This window comes from Saimiri boliviensis, chromosome 10, assembly GCF_048565385.1.
Source record: "Saimiri boliviensis isolate mSaiBol1 chromosome 10, mSaiBol1.pri, whole genome shotgun sequence".
Taxonomy (NCBI): Eukaryota; Metazoa; Chordata; class Mammalia; order Primates; family Cebidae; genus Saimiri; species Saimiri boliviensis.
This window is the reverse complement of record NC_133458.1, coordinates 77,480,995-77,499,236: the sequence shown is the minus strand read 5'-3', so window position 1 is coordinate 77,499,236 and position 18,242 is coordinate 77,480,995. Positions and strand designations below refer to the sequence as shown.

The 18,242-nt window shown below is 32.5% G+C and overlaps 1 protein-coding gene across 8 annotated transcripts in view; it reads right to left on the bottom strand.

Moving 5' to 3' along the window:
• The window catches only part of PHF14 (PHD finger protein 14), a 211,521-nt gene that overhangs the window by 60,285 nt on the left and 132,994 nt on the right, over positions 1–18,242 (bottom strand). For 5 of the 8 annotated variants that reach the window (XM_074379511.1, XM_074379514.1, XM_010345745.3 and 2 more), the window contains exons 17-18: positions 16,365–16,394; positions 15,444–15,561 (exon numbers count right to left, since the gene is read on the bottom strand). In XM_074379511.1, the coding sequence (XP_074235612.1) occupies positions 15,444–15,561; positions 16,365–16,394 (148 nt within the window). The remainder of the gene's footprint in view (positions 1–15,443; positions 15,562–16,364; positions 16,395–18,242) is intronic. The other 3 variants (XM_074379512.1, XM_074379513.1, XM_074379509.1) reach the window with 2 other exon arrangements.

Sequence of the window (18,242 nt, the reverse complement as noted above, 5' to 3'; positions counted from 1 at the left end):
TCAAAGACTTGAAATAATTGCTATAAGAAATCTGATAAGAAGCTCACAAAAGATAGCAATGAAGTCTGGTTTAAATTAGAAGGCATGAATTTGTAGTGAAGTCAAGTCCATAAATTTCTGTTATTTCTGGCCAAAAAAGAAACAGTTGAGATCAATGAACACAGTGGATCTAGAGAAGTTGGGAAGTTATAACGGAGGACTCTAGTGGTTTTACAAAGTGCACATTAAAATGCCAAGTTATAACTTTAAGAAAGTGGAGAGTAAACGGTGGCCTAAAAGTCTTGAAAAGACTTTCAGGATTAGGACTTACGGATTCTGGAGAAGCCTTAAGGCATTTAATATGAAGAATAAATAAAATCACTTTTTGTCTCTTTTTATACTGTTTAATTGGAAGAGTTTTTGTTTAATGATGTCAAACTCAGACTGTAGCACTTTTTTTTTTTTCATATTGCTATTAGGAGGTTAAAAAAAATACAGCTAACTATATTTTACCCTATTAGGGATATTGCTACCTTAGGGAAGCTTTTTATTGATAAAGGAACATAAACATACTTGACAAATATACTGTCATGTTTCCAACTACTGCTTGGATATGTGAAGGAGAAAACGAATAGACAGGAAGAGAAAAATTAGGGATTTTGAAACAGCAAAATATCAAAGAAAGAAACTTTATTTTACTGCAAAAATTAAATTCATATGTAGTAAATTTGATAATACTCAAAACTAAATTAAAGATTAAGATTGTACTTAATACAGTCTTCATGCTGTAATTAAGCTTCAACATTGTCACAAGGAAAGGTAAAGAAATATCTATCCTTTACAGCACTTAGCCTGCTTATAAAAGACTAAATAATGTATTCTACAAATATGTACTTCACTCACACTTTGAAAATTGCTTTAAGTGGTAAAAATTAATAATTAAACAAATGATTAGACACGAACATATTTTAAATTGAGTCATTAAGTAATGATTTGTTTTTGGTTTTTGAAATTGCTACATTAAAATAAAGAAATAATGCTGAAATACCTTATACTCATCACCTGCATTAATCTACCAACACACCTGTACTTTGGAAAAATGATTTACAAATACCAAATCATCTAAATTTTGAAATCTGATCTTAGAAACAGAATATAAAAACTACTACTGGTCTTTAAAAAACTTAGACAATGGTCCAGCCCTCAAGAACACAAAAGTGAACATATTGCTGACAAAAGTGTTTTGATATAGCTTGAACTTTTCAAAGTGATTCTTAAAAATATTAACCTCTATAAGCGTACTTTAAAGTTTTCAAACCAGTGAAGCACATAATCATTTGCAGCCATTATTGAAGGTACATTTAACAAAAAACCAACTTAACTTCAATGAAGGTATAACACTACAACATAAACCTTTAAGAAACCTTCAGAGAAAACATTAAAATACGTTGTATCTTAGGTGACCAGAGATTAGATTTAACATAAGAATATAGTCCAGAGGAAAAAAAGAGAACAATATATTAAACCTACAACAACTTGTAGAAGAAGTCTGAAATCACAAAAAGAGATGGCAGAGCTAGGTCACAGGTGGAAATATAGTAGAATCAAAACAGTTACAGATAAAGTTACCTTTATCTGTTAATGAGGCAAGAACCATTTCTAAACCTTTTATAGGTGAGGTAATATTTTTGTACTCCTTAACAACCAAAAGAATTTTTAAAAAAGTATTGACAGCAAAAAAATTAACATAAATGATTGTAAACTGAACTGTATTTATACTTCATCTACTTACAAGCAAGTATTCTTTTTGAAAAAGAGAAACTTTTACTGCAAAGAATGCTGATACTAGGATAAAAACATACAAAAACTGCCAGTGTATACACAAAGTATAATAGCTGACACTACACAAATGAGCCTATTCTCTTTGCAAGGGGATTGAGCATGGCTGGCTGTAGTTACTTTTCACAGTACAGGTTTTCAAACTTCACAACTCACGACAAACATTAAAAAGTAAGATTTGACTCAGCTGAAATACAGTGCTTAGTGTCTAACAACGACGACAAAAAATTCACGTTTAGATCCCCATCCCTTACCTCCCTCTAAGTTCAACAGATTAGTTTCTGCTGCGTCTACAGAAATCATCCATATTGTCAAATGGTACCTCCCTTAACACAGATCTTATTTCATTCAATTTCATCAAGAAAGGGCCCTGAAGAGTTGTATCATCTTCCACATTCATCTTTGCACTCCATAGCACCATCTTGTCAACTTATTTGTTTTACAGTATCTTTGTGTTTTATTCCCCTATTCATTATAAAGACAAAAGCAGATCCCACTTAATAATATTTTTCCCTTTCCCAAAAGTCATGTTTATTTATAACAGAAAAATTATCTGAGTTTCCACATCATGAAAATCTCAAATGACTTTAGGACAAAATCTAATTTGAGAATCTCTTGCAATGAGTAATAGAAAATACCTATTTTAATATATAAAATCTAGTTTCTATAACACAGGCTCTAGAGTCAGGGAGGTCGGTTACATCACTTTTTAGCTGTGTAATCCTTAACTTCTCCAAAACTCATTTCTTTCTTTCATCTGTGGAAAGGAGACAAAAAACCAAAAACCACCTTAAAGGCTGTGGGGAGGATTAAATAGGATTATACATTTTAAGTGCTTAGATAATGCCAGGCACTTAGTGATGCTCAATAAATATTTTAACTTCTATTATTATTAGTAGTATGATACTTCCTTATTTTAAAAATGTTTGTATTGTTTGATCTAGTCATTATAGTGAAAGTATATTTATATAAAACAATTGTACAGCATTTAAAAATAGATTATTTGAGTATTTAACAACACGGTAAACTGCCATACAATCATATTTTTTAAAAGGTCATTATATAACCAGAAGTATGATATAACTGTAATTTTTTAAAGCAGGTTGTAGTACGACATTCTAAAAAACATGACCAGAAAGGTAGTATCATTATGTGCTAAATTGCAGATAATTTAAAATATTTTTCTTTATGTTTAAATTTTTTCCCAATATTCAACAATGACCATGTATTACCTTTACAATAGTTTTAAAACCCCAAAGTGTATTTTTTTCCTGATATCAATATTTTTCAGAAAAGTGGAATTAGAAAAAAGAAAAGAAAAAAGGAGAAAAACAGTGAGCGGCATGTACTTTTTTAAAAGCAATATTTTATATAAAGAATATCAATTTTGTTTTATGAAACAAAATTCCTATTTTGGATTATTACTTTCTACCTTTAAAGTTAATCAAAACTCGAGTCCAAAACTTTAATTATAGCATATTTATCTTCAGAGTAATATTTAATTTGAAGAGTGAATTAATACAGATTCTTCTACTTAAGTAAATGTAAACTAGTTAGTAAAAGGGGACTATTAGAGGAAACAGCCAATTACACCTAATGTGCAAACTGATTGCTAATTGTCTTATCAGACAAAAGGATATTTTAAAAGGCAAAAAGTCTCTCTTGAGGAACATTAACTTGGAGAAAGTAGATGGATCACTTAAATCCTAAATCCCAAGATCTCCTATTGCAAAATGGGTGTGATATTGAGCTTTGGGTATAGACGCTATCAACTGCGGTGAGAAAAAAAAAAAAAAAAAAAGACTGTGAAACCAACCTAGGGAAGCCTATCAAAAAAACGAAAGAAATGGTTGGCTAAGAAAAAGAGAAAGCAAGAGAGACGTAGTTCACTGAAGGCAAGAAAGAAGTATTTTCAAAAGGAGGAAATTATCAGGAAGGCGAATGAAACATAACACAGAATAACAGGAAGATTCTTGATGCAGACAAACTGAATTTACAGCTCAGAGAAGTTCCTGGGCAATTTCAGAACTTGGAAAGAGAAAGGGAATATGTTTTATTGGTGACCAAGGAATATGTTTTATTGGTGACTACTGAAGCTACTACTAATTTAAGATACAGTAGGACTGGACTAAGCTGGAACTATGGAGCAGTGAGAGGACAACGCGGACCATACTCTTATAATTTGCCTTATTTGTTAACGGCATTTTGCCGGTGAAAAATGTGTTAACAATGGCGTTATCTGATATTCCCAGAAAAAGATAATTCAATTTTTAAAGTAATGTGATGGGAAACAAATAACAAAACATATGCTATGATTAAGGAAGTATATCATTAACGGTTCCCTCTACTGGGAATCAAGGCAGCAGGTGGTAGAAAGGGAAAGAATTGTAGGGCATAAAGGTAAGGTTCTGAAGAATTTACATGTATGAATCACTACCCTTTGTCTGACAATGACACACACACACACACACACACACACACACTCTCAAACAAATATAAAGTACAATCAGTAGTCTCCCCTTAACTGTAGTTTTGCTTTCCCAGGTCTCAGTTACCCATGCTAAACTGTGATCTGAAAATATTAAATATAAAATTCCAGAAATACCATGGAATACTATGTAGCCATAAAAAAGAAAGAGTTTATATCCTTTACAGGGGAGGATGAAGCTGGAAACCATCATTCCCAGCAAACTAGCACAGGAACAGAAAACCAAATGAGAACACATGGACACAGAAAGGGGAACAACACACACCGAGGCTGGCCAGGAGGTGGGGCAAGGGGAGGAGAGCATTAGGACAAATACCTAATGCATGCAGGGCTTAAAACCCCTTAAAACGGTTGACAGGTGCAGCAAACCACTATGGCACATACATAACTATGGAACAAACCTGCACGTTCTTCACATGTATCCCAGAACTTAGTGTAAAAAAAAAAATATATATATATATATATATATTTATATTACAGAAATAAACAATTTGTAAGTTTTAAATTGCATACCATTCTGAACAGCATGATAAAATCTCACGCGGTCTCACTAGATTCCACTGGGGACATGAATCATCTCTTTGCCCAGAATATGTCCACACTGTATATGCTACCTGCCCATTAGTCACTTAGGCGTCTCAGTGACCAGATTAATCATCACAGTATTGCAGGGCTTATGTTCAAGTAACCCTTATTTTACTTAATAACAACCCTGAAGTGCAAGAGCAGTGATGCTAACAATTTTGATACGCCAAAGAGAAACCAGGTTTCCTTTCACTGAAAAAGACATATCTAGTAAAAAATAAATGGCTAAGCCATCTTCTAAGGGTCCTAGAACATGTCCCCTGCAATTAAGGAGGGGGCTACTGTACTGAGAGTCTACTTTTCTAAAATAAAAGAATTAGTAGCATCTGAGAATTAATACAAATTTCCTTAATTAAGCAAGGTTTTCTTTTGGCAGAAATGCTATAAGGCATATTGACGGCACATAATCACGTTCTGAAATTCTAAATGTGTTTACACAATATGTTCTAAAACTTAAAAACCTTAACTTCAGGCTCCACAAGGAATGTGAAAGTGCTAACACAGATTTTCCAACATTTCCATCCTTAAAAGAATCCACATGAATATATTAAAAAAAGGACGGGTAGCTGATGTTTACCTGTTTAAAAAGTCATTCACTAGGCTTGGAAACTTTTGTTTTCAGAAACTGCATACACCTTGACAGAGTGGACTTATAAATTGTCTTACAACTGTCTTCAGTGGTTTGTTATGTTTATATTTTATTTTATTTACTTTGTATTTTCATTTCAGTTTCAAGTTAAGTTTTAATGACCTTGACAAAAAAAAATATGCCTTTTTATAGTCCAAGAAAAATTTCTTGGATATTTCTTCACTTGTTACTAAAACATGTCTTTAGTTACAAACAAGTCTCCATATGAGCTAGGTCTTTTCCTATTATTCATACGAGGCAGAGCCAGTGGCTTAAATATGGCTTAATCAAAACAAACCTTTTGTTTCTAAATATCACATGCTCTACTTATAAAATAAATATATTAGTGCATGATCTTCTGCATGATTCACAGAGGACCATAATTCTATGTTTAAAGTGAAATATGAATTTCCATCGATATTAAAAGTACTATTTGCTAATTATCTAGAATACATTTAAAAAATATGATAGGATAGCATATAATTGAAAAAATTTAGAGCCATGAATGCCACGTTTTAAAAATACATTAATTATAAAGATAGCTTTCATTGCCTCTTAACTCTACCAAGAAATTGTAACAAATGGACTTTTTTCTGCATGAAAATGTTAGACATGACCTTCTGCTCTTTTATGTGAAACTCTGAGACAGGAAAGATTTGATAAGACAGAAACATTTGATGTGTGTGAAGGTAGAAAATGAAACAAAATTACTCTTCAGGTTACTTTAAAAAAACATTTCTTAGCATTTGAAAATCAGAATATCATCACTAATTTTGAACTTTTCTCTATGCTTAAAATGCTCGTCACTTACTAAGCACCTCTACACTTCCCAGTATTGCCATTCAACCTTCTACAAATGAGCAACCTAAAGTTCTAGTGAAACAACTTGCTGAAGTTCCCAAGTACTGTAAATAGTTAAGACTTGAACCCAGTTTGTTTCTTTTCAAAACTCACAAAAGCGCTTTCATCTTCAGATTATTAGAACTCCATCAATTTAATGGTATTTTTTTTTTTTTGGGAAAAATAACTATTATCACTTACAGACAAAAACTGCTTATAGAAAACACAATCTAATTTCAGAAATGTCAAAAAATTAATATATTAAAATCCAAGTAACATGGCATAATGTACTTGATGTTTCTAACCTCTAATCTACAACTTCTTCTTATGCCTAGTAAAGATTCCATCAGAAAATCAAAACTAGAATGCTTAACTATATTTGATTTGAAAGAACTCAATTCCATTAACTATCAGAGTTCATTCTTTGAAATTTTTGGCTGAGATTTGAAGGTTGTCTTGAAGAAGTCTCTTAGTCATCAGCAAAAGAGCACTTCCTAAACCACAATCTGTAGGTTAGAAAGAACATTTTTTTTTAACAGATAAGTAATTTTACAAAATTAGAACTAATTTAAATGTTTAATAAATTACAAGAACCAAATTACTCTCACTATATCTACATCTACAATGCATGCAATCTCACTTTGTTTTTTTGAAGCCAGTATTCAAGCCTTTTCTATTATTTAGGTGATACTTTCCCAGTTGTGAGAACAGACTAGTTTAATTCCACTAGGGCTAACTTTTCACAATGAACATGTCTCTCAAACTCACATTGTAAATAAAAACTAGAATAAAAACTTACATAATTAAAATATTCCACACCACTTCTGAATTTCCTAACAGTATGATCTATGATCTATTGGTTGATTATATAACCCTATTTAGTATTTCAAATACTGAGTTAATAAGGCAGAAATGCTTTCATCAACTTCTTTAAAGCTTTAATAAAATGTCCTTTAACTTAACTCTCAGCTTTTTAGTAGCTGAAATAACAAAATAACAAAAAATAAAAACTCAAATTTTAAACTAAAGGACAACATGAGGTTTGTGACTTCTGAAAGACATTTTTTTTTTTTTTTTTTTTTTTTGAGATGGAGTTTCGCTCTTGTTACCCAGGCTGGAGTGCAATGGCGCGATTTCAGCTCACTGCAACCTCCGCCTCCTGAGTTCAGACAATTCTCCTGCCTCAGCCTCCTGAGTAGCTGGGATTACAGGCACGCGCCACCATGCCCAGCTAATTTTTTTTTGTATTTTTAGTAGAGACGGGGTTTCACCATGTTGACCATGGATGGTCTCGATCTCTTAACCTTCTGATCCACCCACCTCGGCCTCCCAAAGTGCTGGGATTACAGGTGTGAGCCACCACACCTGGCCCTGAAAGACATTTATATGTATGGCACCCTACTGTACTTTGATTAATTATCTTGGTTATCATTTAGTTTCTCATCACATATGGTATTCCACAGTATGGTATGTAAATGCACCAGGCTACCTGCCACTTGGAAAATGGCTTAGTTTTTCAAGCTTGTAGTAAGCATAATTTAGAAATTGGCTTAGTTTTTCAATTTTGTAAATTATTAGTATAGAAAAAGATGGTCTATTTTTGGAAATTCTAATCATTTGCCTTTCTCTGTGAATTTGATATTTAAATATATCAAAATATGTGTATCATAAACACTGACAAACTGTTATCTTAATAAATCATATTTTCAAAAAGATTCTTAAGAAATAATTTACTTAAGTATATATGCTTAATGTGTATTATATGGTTCCTATGAAAACTACCCTAGGCTATAGAACTAAACAGATCAGTACTGATTCCAGTTCTATTAATATTATTAAGAATGAGAAACAACCTACATTTTACTAAAAATGATTACCTGATATCAGCATTGTCTACAAATAGGTTTCAGAAAACAAGTTTAGGACAATCAAGTATTAATAAAACCACCTACTTGACCAGGCAATAATGATGAATAATTTCAATTCAGGATATAAATGTTCAGTATAAATAGTAACACACTCTTTTTTTTTTTTTAGCCAAGTACCAACTATATTTAGTGGGATTGTTAAGCAAGTCATTATTAATAGTCCCAAAGTAAAGCACTCAATTAGAAACTAAGGGATTAAAAGACATTTACACAACTATTTTGTTTGCCAGGGGACATGCCAGAAGTAATTGGAAACAGCCTGAATTTAGTTGAGGACCTTGTTGTACAGTAGAGGATCAACTGGAAATCTGTGGGCTTTATCCCTACCCTCCAACAAAGAGGAAATCTAAAGTTTAATACAAAACTAAATCATCTTTGAGGATAAGCACACACCACAGTTTTAATTCTCATACTTTTAGTAAGTCTACAAAATACTACAGATTTGTTCTATTTAATTCTAATATGGTCCACAATACAAACAACTTTTTTTCCAGACTTTTTACATACCTGAGTGATATACATTTTACCTAAAAATTACTTCTCTGTCAGCTATGTAAAATCCAGAAACTTAAAATTCAATCTAATGTCAGAAACTATCCCAGAGGTCATATGAATAGTTAAAATATTAAAAAGTATCCTTTTTTATGGGTCAGTTATATGCTTCAAATTTTAAAGATCTTTAAAGGATAATTCATTTTAATTTTATATTTTTCATAAATCTTCTCAATGCATAAAATTCAGACATTCAATTTCCAATATTATCAAGTCCAATTAAATGTGCTTGTTTAATGTATTGTGGCAAGATACTCCCGAAGAGACTGTTCTGTTCTTAAAGAGCCACAATTCTTAATGACTATTTTACTTGAAACTATGTATTTAAATATGTTGTTTTGACATAGTTATAGAATTTATTTCCTCAATGCGGAAAATATTAAAAAAAACACCCAAATTTAAAAATACTGTATGTCCTCTACTTAAAGATTTTTTAATACAAGTGATTATTGAGAAATATGACTTGCCTTAGCTCATCTGTCACACATTTGTAGTTCTACAAAATCTCTCATAAGGACTTGGATAAAAATTCCTGTGCATATGAATTCATGAATTATTACTACTCAAAAAATGTAGCATACTAGAAAGATCAAATAAGAGTGAACCAAATAGAAGTCTCCAAGCTAAGACAGCTCATCTTATAGTAGTCAGATAATGACCTGTCATGTATACTCCATGGCTTCTCACAAAACAGAGCTTAAACAAAGATGAAAAGCTGGAATAGTAACTGACATAGTCACTGTAAAGTACATGATGGATATTTAAATCCTCAGTGACATTTCTAAATACATATGACTTGGACGAAGCACTTTTAAAAGAAATATTTATACATGTTCGTTTAACGATGTTAAGACAAGTTATCTTCATTTTAAGTGTTTCAGCAGATACAAGTTATTGAGATCTTTATCAAGAATATAATGGAAAAGACTGAAGCATGAACTATGTCCTATTTGTTTAACTACAATACTAAGTTTATATCTCATATGGCAATATAAAACATAATATTACAATGTCAATTTTTTGACATTTGACTTGGGTTATACACATTGTGTACTTGTTTTAAAATTCCAAAAAGTTAATTTTGGGGTTCAAAACTTTGTAAAAACTGAGTTTCTAAAAACTAGATATAACACTAGTTCTTATTCCTAACTGCTCATAAAATTACCTGTAGAACTTGTAAAAAAGACAAATGTCTGTCCTTAATCCTTCTTTCTCCTCTTCCTGAACAATTCAGTTTATAAGTTATCAGATGATAAGCAAAGCAGGTATCCATGTGGGTAGGAGTAGAGGGTGATAAGAGATTGGTTACATATCAGGAGAGTAATGATATAAGAGTAAATATATTAAGGAAAATGGGAGCCAGTTTTCTGTTGGAGATTTACAAAGGAGTTATTTACAAAGATAAAAAGGAAGAAAATTAGTTTTCAATGTCTATAAAAACAAAAATATAGATCTAAGTGTGGCTGTGGTATGAATACAGATGGCTACTTACACCTAGTCCTTGGCTTTGTCTACTGAGAGAACCAGGAAGAAAAGCATCTCAGTAGCAATGATCACACCAGATCTTGGTGTGATCTTCCTGTCCGGAAGACCTTCAGTAAGAAAGTTCTTGAAGATTAGTGGAATCATGTCAAAAGGATATAGAAGACAGCTTGAAGTGGCTTTCATTAGCCAAATTTGGAGCAATTTGAAAAAGAAATAAATAATAACATTCAATATAACCCCATTGAATAAAACAGGAAATTAAGGTTTTTTAAGGAATAGAATATTTTTATATAGTCTCAAGGTTTTGCCCCACAAATCACTAATTAGTTAGAAAACTGGCAGACAACTCCTAAGATATAACATAATTATCTATAATTCAAATAAAAATTTTGTGTAGGATGCACAAAGCATCACATCTGTGGTACTCTTATCAAAGATTTATAATGAATTTAAACCACAAGAAAATATTTGAAAAATGCACAGTGAAGTACATTCTACAAAATAACTGCTCTGTAATTTTCTTTTTTCTTTTCTTTTTTTTTTTTTTTGAGATGGAGTTTCGCTCTTGTTACCCAGGCTGGAGTGCAATGGCGCGATCTCGGCTCACCGCAACCTCCGCCTCCTGGGTTCAGGCAATTCTCCTGCCTCAGCCTCCCAAGTAGGTGGGATTATAAGCACACGCCACCATGCCCAGCTAATTTTTTTTTTTTTGTATTTTTAGTAGAGATGGGGTTTCACCATGTTGACCAGGTTGGTCTCGATCTCTCGACCTTGTGATCCACCCGCCTCGGCCTCCCAAAGTGCTGGGATTACAGGCTTGAGCCACCGCGCCCGGCCTGCTCTGTAATTTTCTTTTTTTTTTTTTTTTGGAGACGGAGTTTCGCTCTTGTTACCCAGGCTGGAGTGCAATGGCGCGATCTCGGCTCACCGCAACCTCCGCCTCCTGGGTTCAGGCAATTCTCCTGCCTCAGCCTCCTGAGTAGCTGGGATTACAGGCACACGCCACCATGCCCAGCTAATTTTTTGTATTTTTAGTAGAGACGGGGTTTCACCATGTTGACCAGGATGGTCTCGATCTCTTGACCTTGTGATCCGCCCGCCTCGGCCTCCCAAAGTGCTGGGATTACAGGCTTGAGCCACCGCGCCCGGCCTGCTCTGTAATTTTCAAAAGTCACAAGCTAATGAAAGTTAAGGGAAGATTAAGGAACTGTCCAGATTAAAGACAAAAGAAACATGAAAACTAAATGTAACCTGTGATTCTATACTGAATCCTTTTGCCATAAAGACCTTACCTTACTGAAATTAATGGCCAAACCTGAAGGAAATCTGAGGATTAGACAATAATAATATATCAATGCTAGTTTTCTCATCTGGTTGGTTTTTAAAAGTAAATGAAAAAACACTGAGAGATTTAAAGCAGAGATATGACAACCACATTTTCAGAAAGTTATTTTTGATGATGCATCTCAATAGTAAAAACATTTTAAATATGCACTTCAACATAAATATATATGTGTGAAGTTTTAGGTACCTGTTCTAAAGTACTAGCATATTTAAACCATGAAATAGCCGGGCGCGGTGGCTCAAGCCTGTAATCCCAGCACTTTGGGAGGCCGAGGCGGGTGGATCACGAGGTCAAGAGATCGAGACCATCCTGGTCAACATGGTGAAACCCCGTCTCTACTAAAAATACAAAAAACTAGCTGGGCGTGGTGGCGCATGCCTGTAATCCCAGCTACTCAGGAGGCTGAGGCAGGAGAATTGCCTGAGCCCAGGAGGCGGAGGTTGCGGTGAGCCGAGATCGCGCCATTGCACTCCAGCCTGGGTAACAAGAGCGAAACTCCGTCTCAAAAAAAAAAAAAAAAAAAAAAAAAAAAAAAAACCATGAAATAGACTCAGACATGAAAATTAAAATAGATGTTATGTAGAATTAAGCTAATTTAATTAGTCATTTTGTATATCTACTGTGGTGCAAACACTCATTTAGAGGCCTCTAGTGAGCAGAATGGATAAAAAGGGCTAAGTCTGGCACAGCTATTTAGATAGCTTCTAAAACAGGAAGAACCATAATAGAATGACAAAGAGTTAGGCACTAAATCAAGAGAGTAGTGCCTAACTCTTTCTCATTCTATTATGAGTGGAGAAAAGGAGCAAAAAGCAGGATGGAGAAATATTTAAGGAATAAAACTTTTATAGGACTCAGGAAGTGGCTACGTGAGATAAGGATGGGAAGGCTGGAGGATGATTTCAGTTATGTAACTTAGGTAAATGGATGGAAGTAGAAATGAAAGAAAAATAAGAGAAAAGTGGGGTTAAGAAAGAAGAAAATACATTTCTTTTCCAGGCATGTAGCATTTATTAACAATAAGATTTTCACAACACAGTAAAAAGCAAGAAAAAAAAGCCCTAATGCATGGTGACAGGTAGCAATGAACTAGCTCCACTGAATATAAGCATAGTGTACTGTATGGATGGCTGATGTCTTAGTCAATGGCTTTGAAACATAGCCTATGGGAGAAGATGTGTTTTGTGTACGAGTGTGTGTGTCTCTTGTGTATTTGTATGTGTATATATTTGTGCCTCCATATATGTACATACACGTAGATATGTTTGTGTCCATGTAACTGGCCATTTTTTTTGAAACTCAAAATGACTATTTAGGTTTATGAAGAGTTGATGAGACAGAGAAAGTCTTATCATGCCATACTTCATGGGTTTGGGTAGAATAAAAAGACATTCTTCTACTTTTAGGCAAATTGTTATTAAATCAATATTATTGAAACTGAATAGGTGCATTTCAGCTTTCATGTGCTAAAACAAAAATATTATGAATTTAGATATGATGAATCTTATTAGACTCATGAAATTTCTATAAAAATAATAGGCAGGGATAAAGACAGAAACTTTTGCCCTCATACAACCCCACATCAAAAATCAGTTACTTGAAAGACAAAGTAATAAATAAATAGCTGCTGACAGTATAAGCAACAGTATTTTAGTTTCCCCTGGTCCACAGAATTTAGACAAAATGTTAAAGTGCAATTCATTTTTCAAGCAAATATTCAACTATACACCCTTGCTTTGTATTATCTAAACTCCTAGGCCAAACAATTTCTATATACGAGTCAAAATTTCAAATAAAAGTGAAGACTTGCTAGGCTTAACAACATGACTACTGCAGAGAAAGAAGATGAAGAAATTTTACCATATAAATTTATTTGCAACTGATTACTTTCTTATGGCAGCATTTCTCTTTTAGCTTTTCATTTCATTACAATGTATGAATACGGTAAACACATGCAGTGCTACCTAGCAAATAATATTCTACCAAAGCAAATGTAGGAGAAAAAAGGATAAGCAATGCATGTGAACTTTCATTCTAGGTTTCTTTTAAGCCCTAAGATGTTACTACTTTTCTTGACTTGGATGTTAATAACATACTGCTTTCTGAATGTAAAAGCTTCTGCAGCATTCACTAAATTATAAAGCATGACATTATCTATCAATGCTTTCTTCTTAGGATCTAATACTAGCAAACATCTTTCAGTAGAAAATGTAAACAGAAATTTACTACCCACTGGTCATGAATGGAAGTCTTTTAAAGTAAGAAAAACAATTGATGTGGTACAAATATTCAAGGGAATGAATTAAGTCTCTACAAGTTTCAGCTTAAATATTCAGTTTAATTTTCATTGGAAAATAGTAATATATTAATAGTATATAGTTATAATGAAAATACAAATCTATTTCACTGTTGTTTCATTCTTTACGGTAAACTGCTGTGATATTCCAAAATTAGAAACCATATTTGATGAAATTTTGAAAATGTTAGGTATTTATGTTGATACTCAACTACAGGTCAAACTGTATACAGCAAATACAATGCAAGTTTTCTAACAATGTGCCTTCCTAATTCATTTCCACTCAGAGTCCAAACACCCATTCTGTAGAAGAGGAGAAAATAAAACTGAAACCTTATCCAATGGCTACTGGCACCTATGGCATGTACAAAATGTATGCTATATTTCAAACAAATCTTAAATATGTCCCCCTTGCCTTTTCAATTTTCATTAACAACATTACTCTATAACTTAACATTTCATATGATACTACATATTTATAGTATTATTGAGCCTTCTCAAAAGAATATATGCAAAAAGGTATATTTTAAAAAGGTGGAAATCCTATTTCAAAAACTGCCTTCCTAACTTGTTTGTTGAGGGTAGGAGAAAAGCCCAAACAAAAAAATACACTTAAAATAACTTATTAAAGAGACTCATAAGACAACAATTTAAACTCTATAGTGCTTCATTGTTTTTACATTTAAATGAAATTTTGGGAATACATTTCTGAACTATGCAATAAAATTTTTAAAATTATTTAAGTTCTCTCTTAAATCTGGGCCTTAATAAAATGCCTGGAAAATAATTCTTGCTACTATGTAGTTTACAATTTTAGGTTAAAATGCTTGATTATTAAATAAAATATACACAAATATATTTTAATAATTATACAAATATGTATGTGTGTGTGTGTGTGTGTACATATATATATATATATATATATATATATATATATATACACATTTTTTTTTTTTTTTTTTTTTGAGACGGAGACTCGGCCTGTTGCCCAGGCTGGAGTGCCATGGCATGATCTTGGCTCACAGCAACCTCTGCTTCCTGGATTCAAGTGATTCTCCTGCCTCAGCCTCACAGGTAGCTAGGCTTACAGGGATGCACCACCATACCCAGCTAACTTTTTGTACCTTTAGTAGGGATGGCATTTCACCATGGCAAGAAAATCACCATAGCCATATATTCTTTTTTTTTTTTTTTTTAATTTTTTTTTTTTTTAAAGGTGGGATTTCACCATGATGGCCAGGCTGGTCTTGAACTCCTGACCTCAGGTGATCCACCCACCTCGGCCTCCCACAGTGCTAGGATTACAGGCGTGAGCCACAGTGCCCAGCCCATAGCCATATATTCTTAAGGTATATTGGTTTAAATGTTGGTCCTTCATAATCCAATTATCTTTAAAGTTAAGAAGCTGATTGTGTGGCATGGAAAAGCTATCAAAAAGAAGGGAAACAATTCCTTTTCTTACAGACTCCTCCCCTTACCTTGGAAGATGAAGAATCACACTCCTGACATATCCATCCATAGCCTGTTTGTTTAGGAGACTTTTTCAAAGGAGGATCCAAACAGCCAAAATGGTAGCAAAGTCTGCATTCATCACACCTGCAGAGTAAACAGATTTATAGGTAGGTGTATCTAAATAACATACAAACCATCTACTTCAAAGACAAAAAGACAAACTACTGTATATTTCAACTTATCAACATTGTTAATTTTATCCTTGGCTCATAAGATCATCAAATTAATGATTACGATAAAGTCAAAACTAAACCTGAAATAAATGTTTTAGCAAAAACAAAATACAAAAACAATAAAATCAACAAATGAAACAAATATTTAGAACACTTTGACAGCAGAACTATTAAGAGCATATTAATGAATGTATATAATCATATGTATTCAGAACAACTGCAACAATTTCAATTGTGAACTTAAAGAATTAATCATTTGCCCTTTAATAGTTTTAAAATATTTAATAAGATACACATATAATTCAAGGAAATGAATCCAATAATATACATTTTGATTATTTAAAAAATTGTAAAACTCAGAGATTCCACTAGGCTACACTAGGTTGCAATCAATGCTATACAATTTGCATCTGAATTTTTTCTTTCTCCCAGTTAAAAGTAGATTGTAAATGAACTTTCTAACATTTATAGCATGCTAACACAATCTATAGCAAATAAAAATAACCTTTACATGTTAAATCACAGAACATTTAAATATACAAAGAGGTAAGAAACTACCCCAATAATTTAGTTTTACTCTCTCAAATTTACCTGTCACTTTCTTCAGACCATTTGGTTTTACAAAGTACTTCCTAGTACATGTAAAAAGTTAATAAATGTTTTGATGGTACATTTGTCACCTATGATGTACAAAATCTAAGAAAACTACCATACCTATTCTTCGTTTCAGACAATCTCATCCTGCTGACAATGAAGAAAAATCTGTATTATTTCAGTGCTTTGTAAAAAGAATTTTGCATCAGTTGGAATAACAAGACCAAAATTTAACAACAAATAACAAAGAATATACACCTTAAAAAGGGATTGCATTCCTCATTTCACAGTACTTTTTTAAAAAAATTAAACAATAACACTTTCTCAACCAATCTGTCAGATTTTCTTTATTATTTATCTTTCACCAATTTAAAACTTCAAATGTCAAGAAATCTATGATTAAGAAACCAAGGGGAAAAATTTATAGAACATGTATTACTCAAAGTTGAAAATTACTATTCAATAACCTTTTAGGAAAAAAGAGGCAGAAGCTCTTCTTACATAAACAACACACAAAGAAAAACAATTAACTTAGAGAAACCATCATAATAAAAGGGAATGTAAATCTACATTTTTTAGTAGAAATCTCATATTATGCTACAAAAATTCAATCTCCTAAAAACTCCTTCGGGGACTGAGAGTTTCAGAAAAGTTAAGCAACTTAGCTAAGTTATTCAGGTATGAAGAAGTTTAAAATGCAATTGAATGCCCTAAGTTTATGTATTTCTTCCTCTACAACTTTCTCCTTATGAGTAAAATAAGCTTAAGTACTTTTCCAAAAACTTTTTAGACTCAAGACTTTAAAAAATGCTTACTACGACAGTTCTAGCTACAAGAACAGATAAAGTCAAATAGGACCAACAGTACTTTACTTACTATGACCTTATCACATAACTAAAAATATATTTAAAAGCAATTTAAATGTTCAAATATCTGTTGTTCTGGCATTAAGTAGGAATAACAAGTAATATAAGCTAACTTCAAATGTGACATCGAGGGACTAACTGGCAAGCCCACATAATTTTATGCTCTTTTTTTCTCAATACAACATATTTATCTTTCATTAGCCAAAATTTCAATTAAACATAAGGATATAGAAACCTTCAAGGTATTCCTGAGTTCATGAGAAGATATTTGTAAATAACTGAGAGTGTACTCCTTCATACATAAAAACCTATGTTTTAATAATCTTTGATAAGAAGTTTAAAACTAATCACATTGCTTAAACAAATAAACATTTTATATAATTTATATTTGTCACCTCAGGTCATCAGTAAGAATACCATATGTTGCTACACGTCTAACAGTGTGTCAGCCTTTTGTCCTTGGTATGTAGACCAATAGTCTGCTGATCTATTTGAATTCTTGTATTCAATTTTCATCGATTTTCAGGGTCCTCACTTGCTTGAAAACTATCAGCCACTGCTTCCTGATATTGTTAGTGTGTTTGGTTAAGCATAAATTCCCTAAAAACAATCTGTTATGGATTCAGAAACCGGACCACTAAAACTTATTGAGGCTATGTAAATGGACAGTAGAAATACATGAAAATGAGAATTTCTACTAAGTAAGTGGCCTCAATTTTGTTTGTTAACTATAGTCTTTTTTCCTTAACTTTAGGTTTTTGGGTAGTGCACCATATAGTTCAGATTGCTAATAATCAAAGTTCTTGATGAAGTAATAACTATTAATGTCTTCCTAGTTCTTATCAATTTACTACCTAATTGCTGCATATTTTCTTTAGAAATTTGTCATAATAATTTCCAAATTATGATTTCTAGTGTATAACTTGAGGCAAATATGATGAACATGAATCATAATTCATTATTTATCACCTTCATGTACATATATAATTCTTGTTTCTATAGCTATGAAACTCCAGCTGATAAACTAAGAATAAGTTTGCTGTACTGATACAGTTCCAATCTGTTGCTGATTTCAACTACTTGTAAAATCAAATTATCTTTAAGCTCAAGAACTAATGAAAAGAGGAAGAAG